This window comes from Leguminivora glycinivorella, chromosome 18 (assembly GCF_023078275.1).
Source record: "Leguminivora glycinivorella isolate SPB_JAAS2020 chromosome 18, LegGlyc_1.1, whole genome shotgun sequence".
NCBI classification, from domain to species: domain Eukaryota; kingdom Metazoa; phylum Arthropoda; class Insecta; order Lepidoptera; family Tortricidae; genus Leguminivora; species Leguminivora glycinivorella.
Window position 1 is genome coordinate 5,617,714 of NC_062988.1, and position 17,495 is coordinate 5,635,208.

General features: G+C 43.0%; 2 protein-coding genes across 2 annotated transcripts; both read right to left on the reverse strand.

Annotated features, from left to right (window-relative positions):
• Positions 1–2,659: 2,659 nt before the first annotated feature.
• Positions 2,660–7,109, reverse strand: LOC125235927. The gene is made up of 2 exons (XM_048142568.1): positions 5,899–7,109; positions 2,660–2,831 (listed from the first exon to the last, which is right to left on the reverse strand). The coding sequence occupies exon 1, from the start codon at positions 6,306–6,308 to the stop codon at positions 5,919–5,921; it is 390 nt and encodes a 129-aa protein (XP_047998525.1). The 5' UTR covers positions 6,309–7,109; the 3' UTR covers positions 2,660–2,831; positions 5,899–5,918.
• Positions 7,110–8,054: 945 nt separating this feature from the next.
• On the reverse strand, positions 8,055–16,773 carry LOC125236106. The gene is made up of 9 exons (XM_048142801.1): positions 16,612–16,773; positions 15,946–16,029; positions 15,446–15,646; positions 14,737–14,877; positions 14,053–14,136; positions 13,553–13,753; positions 13,053–13,233; positions 11,666–12,007; positions 8,055–8,309 (listed from the first exon to the last, which is right to left on the reverse strand). Exons 2-9 carry the CDS (start codon positions 16,020–16,022, stop codon positions 8,055–8,057), a joined length of 1,482 nt encoding a protein of 493 aa, XP_047998758.1. The 5' UTR covers positions 16,023–16,029; positions 16,612–16,773.
• Positions 16,774–17,495: the final 722 nt, after the last annotated feature.

Consider the following 17,495-nt stretch of genomic DNA (forward strand, 5'->3'; position numbering starts at 1 on the left):
GTGGTTAGCCATAGACTACAACAGGAGGGGCGGCGCAGACAGCGCTTTTTAGCACACGGGGCATTTTTTGTTCACTTGTAACCAATTTTCTCCAAAACTACTGATTGTCGCCTGGGTGATCTGCGTCGCTGATTTGCCTTCGGGGATTCACGGGCCGATGATGATGGCGACGATGACGAGATGGCCGGCATAGCCACTCGTGGAACCGGACTAGGTGCGGCACTTCGGTGGTAGGAGCCGAGGGCACCCGTGGGTAACTGGCCCGTGACGCCTGTGCCCCGAGTGCCATCATTGATCACTCGTGGTTGTCGCCTGAGTGCGGCATCACTAAGGGAGGACCGCAGGAACGGCTCTGTTACTGTGCCTGCAGCGCCTGTCCCCTAGCGCCGAGGCTATCCGGACGGCGCAGACGGCGTTTTTTAGCACACGCGGCATTTTTTGTTCACTTGTAGCCAATTTTCTCCAAAACTACTGATTGTCGCCTAGGTGATCCGCGTCGCTGATTTGCCTTCGGGGATTCACGGGCCGATGATGATGGCCACGATGACGAGATGGCCGGCATAGCCACTCGTGGAACCGGACTAGGTGCGGCACTTCGGTGGTAGGAGCCGAGGGCACCCGTGGGTAACTGGCCCGTGACGCCTGTGCCCCGAGTGCCATCATTGATCACTCGTGGTTGTCGCCTGAGTGCGGCATCACTAAGGGAGGACCGCAGGAACGGCTTTGTTACTGTGCCTGCAGCGCCTGCTCCCCTAGCGCCGAGGTTATCCGGACGGCGCAGACGGCGTTTTTTTAGCACACGCGGCATTTTTTGTTCACTTGTAGCCAATTTTCTCCAAAACTACTGATTGTCGCCTAGGTGATCCGCGTCGCTGATTTGCCTTCGGGGATTCACGGGCCGATGATGATGGCCACGATGACGAGATGGCCGGCATAGCCACTCGTGGAACCGGACTAGGTGCGGCACTTCGGTGGAAGGAGCCGAGGGCACCTGTGGGTAACTGGCCCGTGACGCCTGTGCCCCGAGTGCCATCATTGATAACTCGTGGTTGTGGTGTGTGGTGGTTCGAATTTCTGTCGCCATTTTCTCCATTTTTCGGCGTTGGAACAAGCTGTACCTGCGCCATCTTGTTAGCAGTAGCGGTTTGATATTTCCTGCAATTATTACCTTGTTCTCCATATTTTTTCTTCGTTTTTCTTTTTTCTTCTGACACCATGTATTATTATTCCTTGGCGATGGGCGGTGACCATGGATGGCTTTAATTTAATTATTTTAATGTTGGGAATTGGGAGCGCAGCTATTCAAAGTATTCAAACACCGGTTCAGACCAAAGACAATTTTTTTTTTCATCATGCGAGCACAGAACTAACCAATAACCATAGACTACAACAGGAGGGGCGGCGCAGACAGCGCTTTTTAGCACACGGGGCATTTTTTGTTCACTTGTAGCCAATTTTCTCCAAAACTACTGATTGTCGCCTGAGTGATCCGCGTCGCTGATTTGCCCTTGGGGATTCACGCCGTGGAGATGGGCCGGCATCGCCACTCGTGGAACCGGACTAGGTGCGGCACTTCGGTGGAAGGAGCCGAGGGCACCCGTGGATAACTGGCCCGTGACGCCTGTGCAAGTGTGCACCGAGTGCCATCATTGATCACTCGTGGTTGTCGCCTGAGTGCGGCATCACTAAGGGAGGACCGCAGGAACGGCTCTGTTACTGTGCCTGCAGCGCCTGCTCCCCTAGCGCCGAGGCTATCCGAACAAGGAGACCGTCTATCTTCGACGTGACGGACGGAGGTCCGCAGGGACGGCTTTGTTACTGTGCTTGCAGCGCCTGCTCCCCTAGCGCCGAGGCTAACCAAACAAGGAGACCGTTAATCTTCGGCGTGACAGAGGGAGGGCCGTAGGGACGGCGCACACGGCGTTTTTTAGTACACGGGGCATTTTTTGTTCACTTGTAGCCAAATTTCTCCAAAACTACTGATTGTCGCCTTGGTGACGCGTCGCTGATTTGCCCTTGGGAATTCAACGGGGTGGAGATGGGCGGGGATTTGGCGACGCCACTTGTGGGACTGGTCTAGGTGCGTCACTTCGGTGGAAGGAGCCGAGGGCACCCGTAGGTAACTGGCCCGTGACGCCTGTAAAGTATTAGGGAACACACAATGAAACCACCTCAGCTGATTATAGACTGATTTATTATTTTCGCTTGCATGCCGTTACCGCCTACCCTACATACAAATCTACCCACATAGTAATATGTGACAACTCCCCTTTGAAAAAAGAAAACAAAAATATAGTAAGTTTACCCATGCAAATTACACACATTTTCCTTCCTTACAAAAAATGTTTCTTTGATAAATTTCTTACCCAATTAATTTAACAATTTTACCATTTATATAATTATTTAATTTTCTATTTTCGTCTAGATAAGAATAAACTTACGCATGCAAGTGTATCTAATATCTAGTATATATTGATCTCATTTTTGTTTTTATCTTACATTCATAACATCACAAGCATAATTATTTAATTACATTATATGAATACATGCATTTTGCAATTAATTACATAATTCACTTATTTACCGTACCTATTACATGACATAGACAGGTTTTTTATTTTTAAACTATTTAATTTATTTTTGACAATTATATAAACATTGTATATAATGTGCGTTCATTAAGGAGATTTATGTATTATATTTATAACATCCATTCATATTTTTATTGTTTACAATCTGGGAAGGTAAGTTAGTTGGTAAGTAGGTACTTAATCTAATTTCGACGAGATTCGGGAACGGGGTAGGTCCACCGATCAGGAGGTCTCACCATCCTGCCAAAGCGAGTAACATAATAATTAGTATTATTCATTTGTTCGCGGTTTGGACTTGGGCCCCGGGAGCCGACGGGACATTGCGGCACAGGCAGACGGGACATAGTTACATTTATATCATCGTAAGTACGTACGCTAGGTAGATCAGAGCGCTGAGGTGAGTCAATTATCAGCTGTCTGCGATTACGTCTTAGAATTCTACCAGATGTCATTTTTATAAGATAAGACCTCGTACCTACAGTTCCATGTATAGTTCCATTATTCCATTCATTGTTTAATCTTACTTTAACTTTTTCGCCTACTTGGAGTTCTCGCAGGTGCTTAGCTCCTTTATCGTAATAATGTTTTTGTTTACTTTGACGCGATTTTAGGTAGTGTTCGACATTTCGCGGGATTTTAGGAGCTAGTAATCTTGGAGAACATGGTAAAAAACTGCGTAGTTTCCTATTATTCAATAATTCAGCGGGTGAAGGTAAATTGTTGTCAAGCGGAGTATTCAAAAATTCTAAAAAAGCTATGTTAAAATCAGATTTGTTGAATGTGGTTTTCTTTAACATTTTTTTTATTGTCTGTATTGACCGTTCAACTTGACCGTTAGACTGGGGGTAGTGGGGGAGGAAGTGACATGTTGGAAGAACCACTCTCTAGAAAAAGTTTTAAATTCAGTTGATGCAAATTCAGGCCCATTATCCGAAACTATAATTTCCGGTATGCCTTGACGTCTAAACACTTCTTTTAATTTCTTAATGACCTCACTAGAACAGAGGGATTTCACTTTCATTACTTCTACAAATTTGCTATAGTAGTCAATTACTATCAGATAAGATTTCCCATTAAAATGAAATATATCTATACCTAATTTTGACCAGGCTCTTTTTGGAGGTTCATGCTGCATTAAAGTTTGTTTAACGTTTTGTTTTCTGAACGTCAAACACGCTTGACAATGCGAAAGGTAATCTTGCAGCTGTGAGTTCATATGGGGCCAAAACATGATGTCGCGCGCTCGTAGCATGCATTTTTCTATTCCTAAGTGGCTACTGTGTGCACGTTTCATCATTTCTGGCCGCATACATTTAGGTATGACCACACGATCCCCTCTCCAAACAATTCCATAAGCAACTGATAGTTCGTTTTGATATGCAAAGTAAGGTTTTAATATATCATTAACGTCTTTTTTGTGATTAGGCCATCCTCTTTTTATAGTTTTAGTTAGTTCTTTTAATTCGTCATCATCTTGAGTACATTTTTGTATTTGTAAGAAGTGCGTATCAGTGAGCGGGTTACTTGCTGATATCGCACACACCTGCGCGCGCACGTCGAGATCGCACTCCCGTGTGTTTTCATCGTCGCGTACGCCCACCTGTACTGCACGAGATAACGCATCCGCTATATATAAGTATCTGCCAGGCTTGTATACTAGATTAAATGTGTATGGCTGTAATCTCAACAACATCCTTTGTAATCGAGCGGGAGTGTTAACTAACGGTTTTTTAATTATGCTCACTAAAGGCTTGTGATCTGTTTCGATCGTAACATCATTTTTTCCATATATATATGTATAAAACCTTTCACAGGCGAAAACACAAGCGTATAATTCCTTTTCGATCTGTGCGTAGGCTTGTTCTGTTTTTGTCAGCGATTTAGATACATAACAAACAGGTAATCCATCTTGCAGTAGGCATCCACCTAATCCATTCTTACTTGCGTCTGCCGAAATCGTAACTGGTTTTTTAACATCGTAATACTGCAGAACAGGAGGACTACACAAACATTTTTTTAAAGTATTAAAACAAATATCATGCCTCGAGTCCCAGTGCCAGTGTACGTCTTTCTTTAACAACTCGCGTAAAATATGAGTTTTCTCGGAGAGGTTAGGTATAAAATTCCCTACATATGTTATTAATCCGAGAAACCTTTCTAAGTCTTTGACACTTGCAGGGGTAGGCATGTTCATTATAGCGCGAGTGCGTGAGTCATCGGGACTCACTCCGTGTTGCGTAATCTTGTGACCCAAATATTTTATCTCCGATAAGCCTATTTTGCACTTCTCTCTGTTTAGTTTTATATTGATTTCCCTACATCTTTGTAACACTTTTCTTAGTCTAATGTCGTGTAATTCTTTGGTGTCGGCGTAAATCAACAGATCATCTATGAATAATTTTACCCCTTCTATATCGTCAAAATGTTCATATAATTTCCTATGGAAAATTTCAGACGCCGAGGAAATTCCATACGGCATGCGTAGAAATTTATACCTACCAAAGGCAGAGTTGAAAGTGCAAAGGTCACTACTAGCTGGGCTCAACTTAACTTGCCAAAACCCTTGCTTAGCATCAAGAGTGCTAAAGTACTTTGCCCCCGCTAGACTCGAAGTAATTTCATCTAGAGTGGGCAACTTAAAATGCTCTCGCTTAATTACTTTATTTAAATCTTTCGGATCAAGGCATATTCGAAGGTCTCCGTTCGGCTTTTTGACGACAGTCATGCTGTTTACCCAGTCGGTAGGCCCTTCGACCTTAACGATGATGCCTTGATCCTGCATCTCTTTCAATTTATTCTTAACTTGTTCCACTAACACAAGGGGCAATTTTCTAGGGGCGTGAATTACCGGTTGAGCATGGTCTTGTAATTGTATTTTGTATTCTCCCGGTAGGCACCCTATGCCATCAAAAACATCAAGGTACTCATCTAGTACAGAGGCAACATTATTTGGTTTACCTATCGATAGCTCATGGACTCTTTTTACTAAGCGCATTTCTCTACAAGAGTACCTACCTATTACTGGATTCGAATCAACGTCGGCTATAATAAACTCTAAAATGTAAGTATTATTTTTATACACAACTTTTAAATTGCACTTTCCCGCTATAGGTATCAAGGTTTTCGAATAACCATAAATCCTTAATGAGGTTGTGTTAAGCGAATGCTTGTCTATACCTAATAATTTCAAGTACCTTTCAGGCAAGACATTTACCTCAGCTCCCGTGTCCAGTCCAAACGTAATATTCTTATTATTAATGGATAAATTGACAGACCATTCATTATCATAATTATGTTTATTATTTACCTCATCGGTGGATTCCCCTCTTATTTCATACACGCGACACATTCTCGAGTAGTGATTTCGTCCATGGCACCTGTCACACAGCTGACCAAATGCCGGACACTGGAATCTTCTATGTGTGGAGCCACATCTCGAACAGCTATGGCCGCCAGTCCTGTTGACCTGTGACGACCGCTGCCACCTGCCGCGCGCTGGCTGGTTGTCGTGCCCGGGAGCCGCGTGCGCCGGCGCCGGCGCGGGGCGCCCGCCTCGCCGCGCTCCACGGCGCCGCCCGCGCCCTCTGGCGCTGAGCGCATGCACCGCCTTATCCTCATCTGTATCCTCATGTTCTTGTCTACAACAGCTCGGACGACCTTGGCGTTCCATCGCGATTTTGTGTTTGGAGTTGATTTCATGCACATGATGTTCCGCATTCTCCTGCTTTATATGACCGGCTTGAGCACGGGATATCTCGGCTAGCCTACATATTTCTATAGCTTTTTGCAGCGTCAAATCATTTTCTCGTAAAAGTCGTTCTCGTAAGGTTGTCTCCTGAATACCACATATTAACCTATCCCTCACAAGGTCACTGCAGAGATCTTTAAAGTCACACTTTGCCGCCATAACATTTAATTCAAAAACATATTGTTCAATAGATTCAAATTCCTGCTGGTTCCGTGTGAAGAATCTGTGCCTTTCTACGGCGAGGTTCTTTTTGGGTTCAAAAAATACGTCAAATTTCTTTAACAACTCATCAACTGTCTTTGATTCTTCTGAAAACTGGTCATATACCTCGCGGCATTTATCACCTATTATATGAAGTAAAATATTAATCTGGACCTTTTGTGATTTTTTCGAAATTTCGCAAGCTTCGTAATAAATTAGAAAAGCTTTTTTCCATTTTTCCCATTCTTTACATAAATTTCCCGATGTAACGTTTACTAGATTGTTCTCGAATTTGAACGGCAATGGCGGCTGCAGCACTGACTCCATTATAGCGATAAACGATTCTCACTATCACTCAGTACGTATTTATTAATAAGTAGCGACACACAATTTTATTACAGTCCGTACATAGTTTTACACTTTATCCGTAATTTTACATTATATAAGTCTTTTTTCCGGCTGCGCCATGTAAAGTATTAGGGAACACACAATGAAACCACCTCAGCTGATTATAGACTGATTTATTATTTTCGCTTGCATGCCGTTACCGCCTACCCTACATACAAATCTACCCACATAGTAAATATGTGACAACGCCTGTGCCCGAGTGCCGTCATAGGTCACTCGTGGAGTGCGGCATCACTAAGGGAGGACCGCAGGGACGGCTCTGTTACTGTGCCTGCAGCGCCTGCTCCCCTAGCGCCGAGGCTAACCGAACAAGGAGACCGTTAATCTTCGGCGTGACAGAGGGAGGGCCGTAGCGACGGCGCACACGGCGTTTTTTAGCACACGGGGCATTTTTTGTTCACTTGTAGCCAAATTTCTCCAAAACTACTGATTGTCGCCTTGGTGACGCGTCGCTGATTTGCCCTTGGCAATTCAACGGGGTGGAGATGGGCCGGGATTTGGCGACGCCACTCGTGATGGGACAGGTCTAGGTGCGTCACTTCGGTGGAAGGAGCCGAGGGCACCCGTAGGTAACTGGCCCGTGACGCCTGTGCCCCGAGTGCCGTCATAGGTCACTCGTGGAGTACGGCATCACTAAGGGAGGACCGCAGGGACGGCTCTGTTACTGTGCCTGCAGCGCCTGCTCCCCTAGCGCCGAGGCTATCCGAACAAGGAGACCGTCTATCTTCGACGTGACGGAGGGAGGGTCTCAGGGACGTCGCAGACGGCGTTTTTTTAGCACACGAGGCATTTTTTGTTCACTTGTTAAAGACAGAATTGCCGATGAAGATGATCTATAGACTGTAATCATAGGTCACATAGGTGTACCTTGTGGTCGTTGATTTTTAGATTTATTAGAGGCACAGACACAGCAGTGATGCAGCCAGGTGGAGCAATCAGGTGAAGCAGCCAGGTGGAGCAGCGTGGTAATCAATTATTTTGATGGAGCAGTGGGATAACTGATTGGCAGGTGTAATAATAATTGGGTCTTTATTTTACTTATCTTGTTTTATTTGTATCTGTGAATGTCCATCCGTTGTATTTGGTTGTTGTTGTTATTGATGCAACTACTCCTCCTCGCCCTGTATCGCGCCTGTGTACAGGGCCTCCAGCCACTCCCTGTCCGTCCCGGTGACTGCATTCACCAGCCATTTTGGAGGTAGATATTTTTGTGGGCAATATTTCTTGGCCGGTGTGTAAGTTTCGAAAAATCCATACTTCTCAAATGCTCTTCTTCCGGACTCCACCATCAGCCCTCTGTGTTTACTTATCTGGTGTCGCATCATATGCCCGCTGCGCGTGGCATACCCGCAGAGGGTGCACTGTTTGATTTTATGTTGATTTCGTTGATTTCGGTGCTGGTTCTGGTTATTGCGGGGTTTTGGTAATGTTATTACTATTTTTGGATTTGGTGTTGGAGGTGACGGTGATTGTGTTCGTTGTGACGAGGAGTGTGATGGTGGGGTGGTGTCGATGGCGATGGGCGAGGCTGTAGTACGGGAGTTTTAGTTGACGATGATGGTGATGACGTGGACGAGGAGGGCGAGGATGAGTGTAAGTGGGAGAGCGAGGTTGAGGATGTGTTCGTTTTTGTTGAGTTATCACTTTGTGCGCATGTCCGCCTGTGACTCCTGTCCCTTCGACCCCCTCCCATTCCCCTCCCCGTGTGTCGTTGATGAGGCTGTATTCGCTGTTGTTGTGGATGATACCACTTCTGGCTGCATCAGTCTCTCCTGCCTGACCTCCCCCCCTTCGTCCGCTTGGTTTGGTTGGTTCGTCTGGAGGCCTGGTGTCTTTCCCACCTCAGGTGTGGGGATAGTAATTTCTTGAGTTCCTCTAGCGGAAGGGTTGATGAGTCCTGCGGTAGGCCCAGATTTGGAACTATGGTGACTTCTTGTTGCTTTTCTGCATGGAGCTGGGGGCTTTTTGTGAGCGGTGAGATATTTTGTGCTTTGTTGTGTATGACTGGCGGTGGTGGCGTCGGCGTTGCTGTTCGTAAAAACAGCTCTGATGCTGGTGATAATCTTCTTATTTTTCTTTCGTTTGATGTGGCAGACGGTGTCATTTGCACCGTTGCTGTGTCCTCAAATCCCAGGTCAGACGGATATATTAGGTTCCTCGCCGCCACCTCGTTCGTCTCGCGCTCCTCCCCTCCCTTGAGATCCAGCTCGGAGTCTCGGCCGGTTGAAGTGTGGGGTGCTTCGGGTGTAATGATAACTCAAAAGTCGAGTCAATACTCTCCCTTTATTCAATAAAAATCGTGCTTAATATACTATCCTGGTCACGGTCAATAGTCATTCCCATCTGTTTTAACATTACATTTATTGTATATTTTATGACCCATAATCATTACTTTATTTTATTTTATTTTATTTTACTTTATTAGGTACACCAAACAGATTTCGTACAAAATCTTGATAACAATTAAAACTTATACTAAGTGGCTTAAAACTAGCACGAGATCCAAAACAAGTGTACTCAGCATGTTTTACAATTCAGCGGAAACAATACATATTTTAGCACTATCTAGTAAGTAAAACTACAATAGCAAACATCAGAGAACTATTAGGTAACAATTTAGCTAATACCAAATAAGGGAGTAATTAACTTAAGCTAAGGGTATACGCATTTAAACTATACGAGTGAGACAAACTTAAACATATTTAAACGGTAGAAGGAAAATTTAGCAGTCAGTGACAGAAGAAGATGAAGATGAGCATGAGGAGCATGAGGAGGAGGTGAAGAGGACGCCAGCCAAGCGCCTCTTAAATCTAGCAATGTTGGGGTCAAAAATGTCAAAATGAATATGATTAGAAGCTAACTCGTTATATTTATTTATTTATTTTCTTTATTGGAGAAACAACAGAAGTAAGCACAAACAAAATTACATTAGATACGATATACACTGTTCAAGAGATGTGCACCTACCTCCTAAGACGCTCTCACTGAGAACTCTTCAAAATATAGATAAGACACTTATATTACTACAGTAAATTAAGCTTAACGCACTTAACGGCTAAGTAATGATGGAACTAATGACGTATCTCTATTCCTACAGCTTGTATATAAACACAATAAAGTGATAGTGTATTGGCGGCACATTCTAGTAATGGGATTATAGAAAGAAGTATTGTTTTTATATACTCTAAGAGCGAAAAGTTTAGTGTTGCGACCTCTAAATCTAGGTGTATTGAAAGTAATGGATGATAATAGTGGTGCAGAGTCAATTCTAGAGTGAACTATTTTGTGTAAATTTAAGAAGTCGCACATCTTACGACGTGCTTCAAGAGTAGAGATATTAAACTTGATTAGTCGACTGGTATACGATCTGTATGTACGTCCCAACTTGAATCTAAACGCAAGAACCTTCAAAAACAGCCTCTGCACCGCCTCTATGGCATTGATGTGTACAGAGTAATGTGGGGTCCATATAGAGGAACCATACTCCAAAACGCTCCTCACCAAACTAAAGAACAATAAAATTAGACTATTCGGGTTCCTAAAGCCCTTTGTCGTTCTAAAGATAAAACCTAGCAGTTGCCTGCCCCTACTCACTATATATTCATAGTGTGGTCTAAAACTAAGTTGTTCATCGAAAAGTATACCAAGATCCTTTACGACTGTCTTTCGGTTAAGACTCTGACCGGTTAGTTTATAGTCATAGTTAAGTTTAAATTTCTTGTTAGAAAATGTTATAACATGTTATAACACAACTTTAATTATACCATAAACTTTATGATTACTTATAATTACATCGTAAAACTCTATGATCCATAACACACAGCTGCATGAGCATAGGGTTGTCGCTCTGTATGAGATGAGTTATATATCATCAGGGTTGTCACACTACACTACAACTTTCCCCTTTTTTTTGAGTCAAAAATAGTTTGTGTGCAGACTAAATGCATCACAAACGGTAAGGGTACACAACGCATTTTCATTTATGGCTATTACTCAGCTCAATACATATTTATTTGCTCAGGATACAAGAAAAAAAATTATCGCTCACACTGGCGATTACAATATACTCTAGTATATTTCATACATTCAGGCATTGCTTTTAAACGCATCACACAATACTATTTGTGTGTGTCCATAGGTCTCCACAATTGATTCTCGATCGAATCATGGTCAGCCGTCAAGGATATCGTACCTGCTTGTATCCTGGCGTACCCTGGCTATGTATCGCCCAAAGCCTCTCGGGCTACCGATGGTGCGATAGACATACCTATTTTTAATAAATTACCTTCATTTTTTCCTTTCATAAACAAATACCTAATTCAAAAACATCCATATACAAGAAGATTTCAGAAACTTAAAGTGGATCAGGCTAAGCGTTCTTGAAAATCCTGTCTGTCTTAGTTTACAAAACACTAAGTAGGTAATTTAATCTGGATGGCATTATATTAAATCAATTTGAAGTTAGAAAAAAAAAATCTGAACATTGTTATGCCGAAAAACGATTTTTTCATGACATTAAATTGAAATAACTCAAAGGGTCTTAGCTAAGATTATAATAATATATTAATATAGTATTTTTTTGCAGTTAAAAATTAAACTTTTATTTAAATATAAGAACTTATTAAAAAAGTATATAGAAAACTTAATAAGGAAAAAAAAGAAACATTGTTAGTGTAAATTGTACGCTGGTGACGTAATAATACAGATTATATTATACCGTGTGGTCCATGGCTGGAGCGGGTACGGTGCGCGGTGCTGCGCTGCGGGACGTGGGTCGACGATGCTGCGGTGGACTGGCTCGGCACGCATAATCACTTGTCGTCGGCCGCCTTGTTGTCGGTGCTGCTGGTATACTAGCTGCGGCGAGGCTTAGCGTGGCTTGGTGACTTAGCGCAGCTGGGGCGACGTGGTAGCTGGCTGATACAGTCTCAGAGCGTGCGCCGTGGAGGCTGAGCTGGCGCGGTTGTAGTTCGGAGTGCGCGGGCGGGGTGGGCTGCCTCGAGCAGATGGTTAGTGCTCGAGCAGCCCGACTGGCAGGGTCGCCATGAAGTGTGGGGTGCTTCGGGTGTAATGATAACTCAAAAGTCGAGTCAATACTCTCCCTTTATTCAATAAAAATCGTGCTTATATACTATCCTGGTCACGGTCAATAGTCATTCCCATCTGTTTTAACATTACATTTATTGTATATTTTATGACCCATAATCATTACTTTAATTATACCATAAACTTTATGATTACTTATAATTACATCGTAAAACTCTATGATCCATAACACACAGCTGCATGAGCATAGGGTTGTCGCTCTGTATGAGATGAGTTATATATCATCAGGGTTGTCACACTACACTACACGGTGTTGGTCGGTTGAGGCCAATGCTGGGGTTGGGGTTGGTGTTGTTCTTCAATTATGGGCATGTCCATGCATACGTATTCTCGATTGAGCCATATTTTATTGTTGTTTTCCCTTTTCTATATTTATTAGGTTAATTACTATATCCCTGAGTTCCCTGACCGCCGTCGCTTCGGTTATGATTAGCCTGCTCTTGAATAATGTTTTGAATTCTTCGGTGTGCTTGAAGTAATTCCCTTTTAATATTTATTCTTCCCTCTTCCATATTTGAGCCGGTTTGGATATGTTGATCCTGGGTTCTGTTGTGTGTTTGTGTACTTTCATTTACTTTCAGGTAGGTCATTAAGATATGTTTGCAATTTTTTACAGACAGTATTTATATTTTTGCCGTCGGAACTGTTTGAATGTAGTTCAAAAAACTTTCCATCGAGTAGTAGTAGTATCGAGTAGTAGTATCTAACACACCACTGCTTTCAGAGTTCTTTCTATTAGAAGCTGATGCTTATAACCGGGGGCACAGTATTTTGATCGTGACAATTATCACAACTGTCTGTGTCTACTGTCATAACAGAATCACTACTTAATTCATCCATGATTACAGAATGATCATAATAATATATTCACTAAAAGTCCCGATAAGATGCTAACAAGTGTATTAGCAATAAGCAACTGAATTATCTTATCTGATCTCTGCGGGGGCCCTTACGGATAACTTCGACCCATCGGGATCTTTTGTGCAATTACCCCCTACGATCCTAAGATTCTTCAGCTCTCGACCATCTCCACGTATCGGATGATGACTCGATCGCTTGTCCCTAGGAGCGCTGTCGGCAAAGAAAATTGTTGCCAGCTTAAGTGTGCCCCCCCTGGTAAGGGCCGTCTTGTTGGGTTGGTCTGTGATAATGTCACTTGCCGACAGAAGCTCCTGGAACCTGGAAAAAATGGAAAAGTTGTAAAACTCTCTAAGCTTTTGCTATAAAACTAAAATCACTCTTGTTACAAAACGCTATTCCGTCGCTGTTCCTTTCTTCGCTAAAAACGCTATTCCTTCTTGAGCTTACCGTGGGCCTCAGTCAATCTGTGTAAGAATGTCCTATAATATTTATTTATTCATTTATTAAAAAAAAAATGTTATAAATAATATAGATTACTGAACCGGACCGGTACGGGCGGTAACCGAAGATAATGTCATAATGTTTGTTTGACAATGTACTGAATCAAGCCAATATGAGTATGAATAAATATAAATACCCGGGCGCGCCCAATAAAACAGCCTGGTCCCCGCCTGCTTCCACCATGCCGATAAAGTGGCTGGAGTATTGGGCGTGATTTTGCAGTGCATCTGCTAGTTGGGTTAGTGTCCGCGGCACTGACGGTTGGTTTGTTCGCCTCCAAGTACGCATCGAGGACACTTTACTTTCGTATAAGAGATGTGGGGCGGCATCTGGGTATCTGAAAAAATCATGAATTCATGTTACATTCACTTGTGCAGTCCCTTTTTCAATTTGATGCAATACAAAACTTGTTTTTATTTATTTAATTTAATTTATATGTATAAGCTGAAGTCATAGGAACTTATTACAGCCATAAATAGGTGTACCTCATATTATATGTGCAGTTTCACTACAATCCAACACGCAATTTAAAAATAAGTCGTATACATTTGAATGTGAAATTCAACAGAGATTACTGTAGACCTTGTATTTTAGGCACTAATAAGGCTAAATGTAATGTATAAAGAATGTGCATACCTTGCCGCTTCCTCCAAATAAATGGTCATTAATGGGGTCGGCTCGTCCCGACAGCGTCGTTTCAGATTTTGGAACATTTGGTTCCTGAAAAAAAATTATAAGTAGATAGATACACGTTTTAGTGAGAAATAGGCTCGTCAATAGGTAATAATGTTGGAAAAGACCATCGATCGTGGCGCGCGATGCACCTGTCTAGTCGCCGCCAATATGCATGATCAAAATGTATATAACATAACCCCTCTCCTGGACTTCTAGGAGCGGCGAGCCGCCGCCGCCGCCGGGCCACCAAAAAGGTCGCGCGGATCTCATAATTTCAAGACAAAGTTTGTTAAATTGTATATTATAGTTTGTCAGGTGCGTGAAGAGCATAGATACCAGGTGACGTTGATTTTTTTTTACGAAAATCCATTGTCGGTGCGCTTATCTTAGGCGTGAGCAACGTAATACAAAGGTAATACTTTGCATATAACCCATAATTTACGAACGTAAAAACAACATTTCTATGTACTCTCTGAGAAAAACCTATTGTTTTTTCATTTTTTTAAACAATGATCTTCACGCCAGCGGCGCTGCGTCCCGCTGGATACCTACAAATGTCGGCGTGACGCCGCCGGCGTTTTTCTTGAGACACGGCGCGGACCTCTATACCGATAGATAGATCCTGTGATCTTAATATCTTCTTACCTGTTTGGAATCCATGGTTCCTCTTCATGGTCGTGTTCTCCGCGGACTGGTCCCAGGACGTCGTCATGCACGTTGAAGCTCGCTCTGCATGCTGCCGCCGTACAGCTGTAGGTCGTGGTTCCCCCTCGCCTTCGCGATGCCCTGTAAAAAAACTGTCTCTCTTAACCCACTCAAATTCACCACGGAGTTTACTTATTATTTCCATAGTATTATCAGGGAGATTAGTTCTAACTAATGGAAAAATAAACTGAATATTATGTAGAATAATAGTATCTCAATATTAAAATTTAAAGAATCTAAAAAATCTAGGGATGAGATCAAAAGTAGGGAAGAATGTAATAATTATAAGTTTCGAATGTTTCGATAGCTTATAAGGCCGTTATAGTATTGCCGAAGCAAATGAGCGAGTTTCAATTTTTCGTCTATATTTATAAGAAAAACCACAGTCACCACAGACTATAGTCCAGACAAGGGTAAATAAGTAGACTACTAAGTAGGTACTGGTAGTGGGAATACTATCGCAGCGCTCATGGTGACCATATTTGGAAACAGCACGAGCTATATAGAAACCAAGGCCTGTTAATTCTCTTAGTAAGATAAGACCCCTTGTATTGCGCATGTAGTAATCGGTTCGGTCGTTCGGCCGTGTATACCAGGAATATTTAATTGAATCAAGTCAATATGAGTATGAATAAATACATATAAATACCCGGGCGCGCTCAATAAAACAGCCTGGCCCCCGCCTGCTTCCACCATGCCGATGAAGTGGCTGGAGTATTGGGCGTGATTTTGCAGTGCATCTGCCAGTTGGGTTAGTGTCCGCGGCACTGACGGTTGGTTTGTTCGTCTCCAAGTACGCATCGAGGACACTATACTTTCGTATAAGAGATGTGGGGCGGCATCTGGGTATCTGAAAAAATCATGAATTCATGTTACATTCACCTGTGCAGTCCCTTTTTCAATTTGATGCAATACAAAACTTGTTTTTATTTATTTAATTTGATTTATATGTATAAGCTGAAGTCATAGGAACTTATTACAGCCATAAATAGGTGTACCTCATATTATATGTGCAGTTTCACTACAATCCAACACGCAATTTAAAAATAAGTCGAATACATTTGAATGTGAAATTCAACAGAGATTACTGTAGACCTTGTATTTTAGGCACTAATAAGGCTAAATGTAATGTATAAAGCATGTGCATACCTTGCCGCTTCCTCCAAATAAATGGTCATTAATGGGGTCGGCTCGTCCCGACAGCGTCGTTTCAGATTTTGGAACATTTGGTTCCTGAAAAAAAATTATAAGTAGATAGATACACGTTTTAGTGAGAAATAGGCTCGTCAATAGGTAATAATGTTGGAAAAGACCATCGATCGTGGCGCGCGATGCACCTGTCTAGTCGCCGCTAATATGCATGATCAAAATGTATATATAACATAACCTCTCTCCTGGACTTCTAGGAGCGGCGAGCCGCCGCCGCCGCCGGGCCGCCAAAAAGGTCGCGCGGATCTCATAATTCAAGACAAAGTTTGTTAAATTGTATATTATACTTTGTCAGGTGCGTGAAGAGCATAGATACCAGGTGATGTTGTTTTTTTTTTACGAAAATCCATTGTCGGTGCGCTTATCTTAGGCGTGAGCAACGTAATACCAAGGTAACACTTTGCATATAACCCATAATTTACGAAAAAAAAACATTTCTATGTACTCTCTGAGAAAAACCTATTGTTTTTTCATTTTTTAAAACAATGACCTTCACGCCGGCGGCGCTGCGCTGCGTCCCGGCGTGACGCCGCCGGCGTTTTTCTTGAGACACGGCGCGGACCTCTATACCGATAGATAGATCCTGTGATCTTAATATCTTCTTACCTGTTTGGAATCCATGGTTCCTCTTCATGGTCGTGTTCTCCGCGGACTGGTCCCAGGACGTCGTCACGCACGTTGAAGCTCGCTCTGCATGCTGCCGTCGTACAGCTGTAGGTCGTGGATCCCCCTCGCCTTCGCGATGACCTGAAAAAAAAACTGTCTCTCTTAACCCACTCAAATTCACCACGGAATTTACTTATTATTTCCATACGTCAACTTTCTCTTTGACCTCTTTTAAAATATCTTTGCTGTCTTGTCTGGGGTCAATCGACTCTAGAACGACAGCAAAGTTAGTCGATATTGGTGGAGGAGGAGGAGGGGGCGCATTAGAGCGATTTACTCTTGGCTTATGTGGTCTGCCGGGGGCTGGCGATGTTAAATCATCATCGAGAATTGTGCCAGAGGCGCCGGTTGCGGCTGCTATTACGGCTTCACTTTGCTGCTTTCTCTTGTTATTTTTCTTGTTGACAACCATGGCATACGTCTCCTCTTCTCCATTGTCACTCTTCTTCCCCTTGTTCTTTTCACATCCCAAGGCCTCCGTAACTACCCTTCTAAATTCTCTTTGCTCAGCGCGCATTATCGACATTTCTGCCTAAACGCCATCCATAATCTCTTTTTTCAGATCTGTAGTATCCATAGTTGGGCGGTCATCCGCTCGCCCCCCGCCGAGTACCTCCAGCTCAGCGGTGAACCTCATAGTGGCATCGCGGATGGCCTCTACAGCTAGAAGTATGCATTTTTTGTTTTCCTTGGTAACACTCTTGTTTTGCCGTAACTGTGTCACTATATTTTCTAGGTTGTGGACAACTTCTATACAATGCCTGCCAGCACGGGTTTTCGTTCCTGGGCTGCGGCTGACCGAGTCCCTGCTCATTCATAATCGA

What these genes read in the sequence shown, in the direction of transcription:
- LOC125236106 (XM_048142801.1), bottom strand. Translation starts at nt 16,022, where the DNA reads ATGTTCCAAAATCTGAAACGACGCTGTCGGGACGAGCCGACCCCATTA. An exon ending in GTTTTATTGAGCGCGCCCGG is followed by an intron (nt 14,878 to 15,445) that starts GTATTTATATGT and finishes GTTTTTTTACAG; the next exon opens with GGCATCGCGAAGGCGAGGGG. An exon ending in TATTTGGAGGAAGCGGCAAG is followed by an intron (nt 13,754 to 14,052) that starts GTATGCACATTC and finishes TGATTTTTTCAG; the next exon opens with ATACCCAGATGCCGCCCCAC.
- LOC125235927 (XM_048142568.1), bottom strand. Translation starts at nt 6,308, where the DNA reads ATGCGGAACATCATGTGCATGAAATCAACTCCAAACACAAAATCGCGA.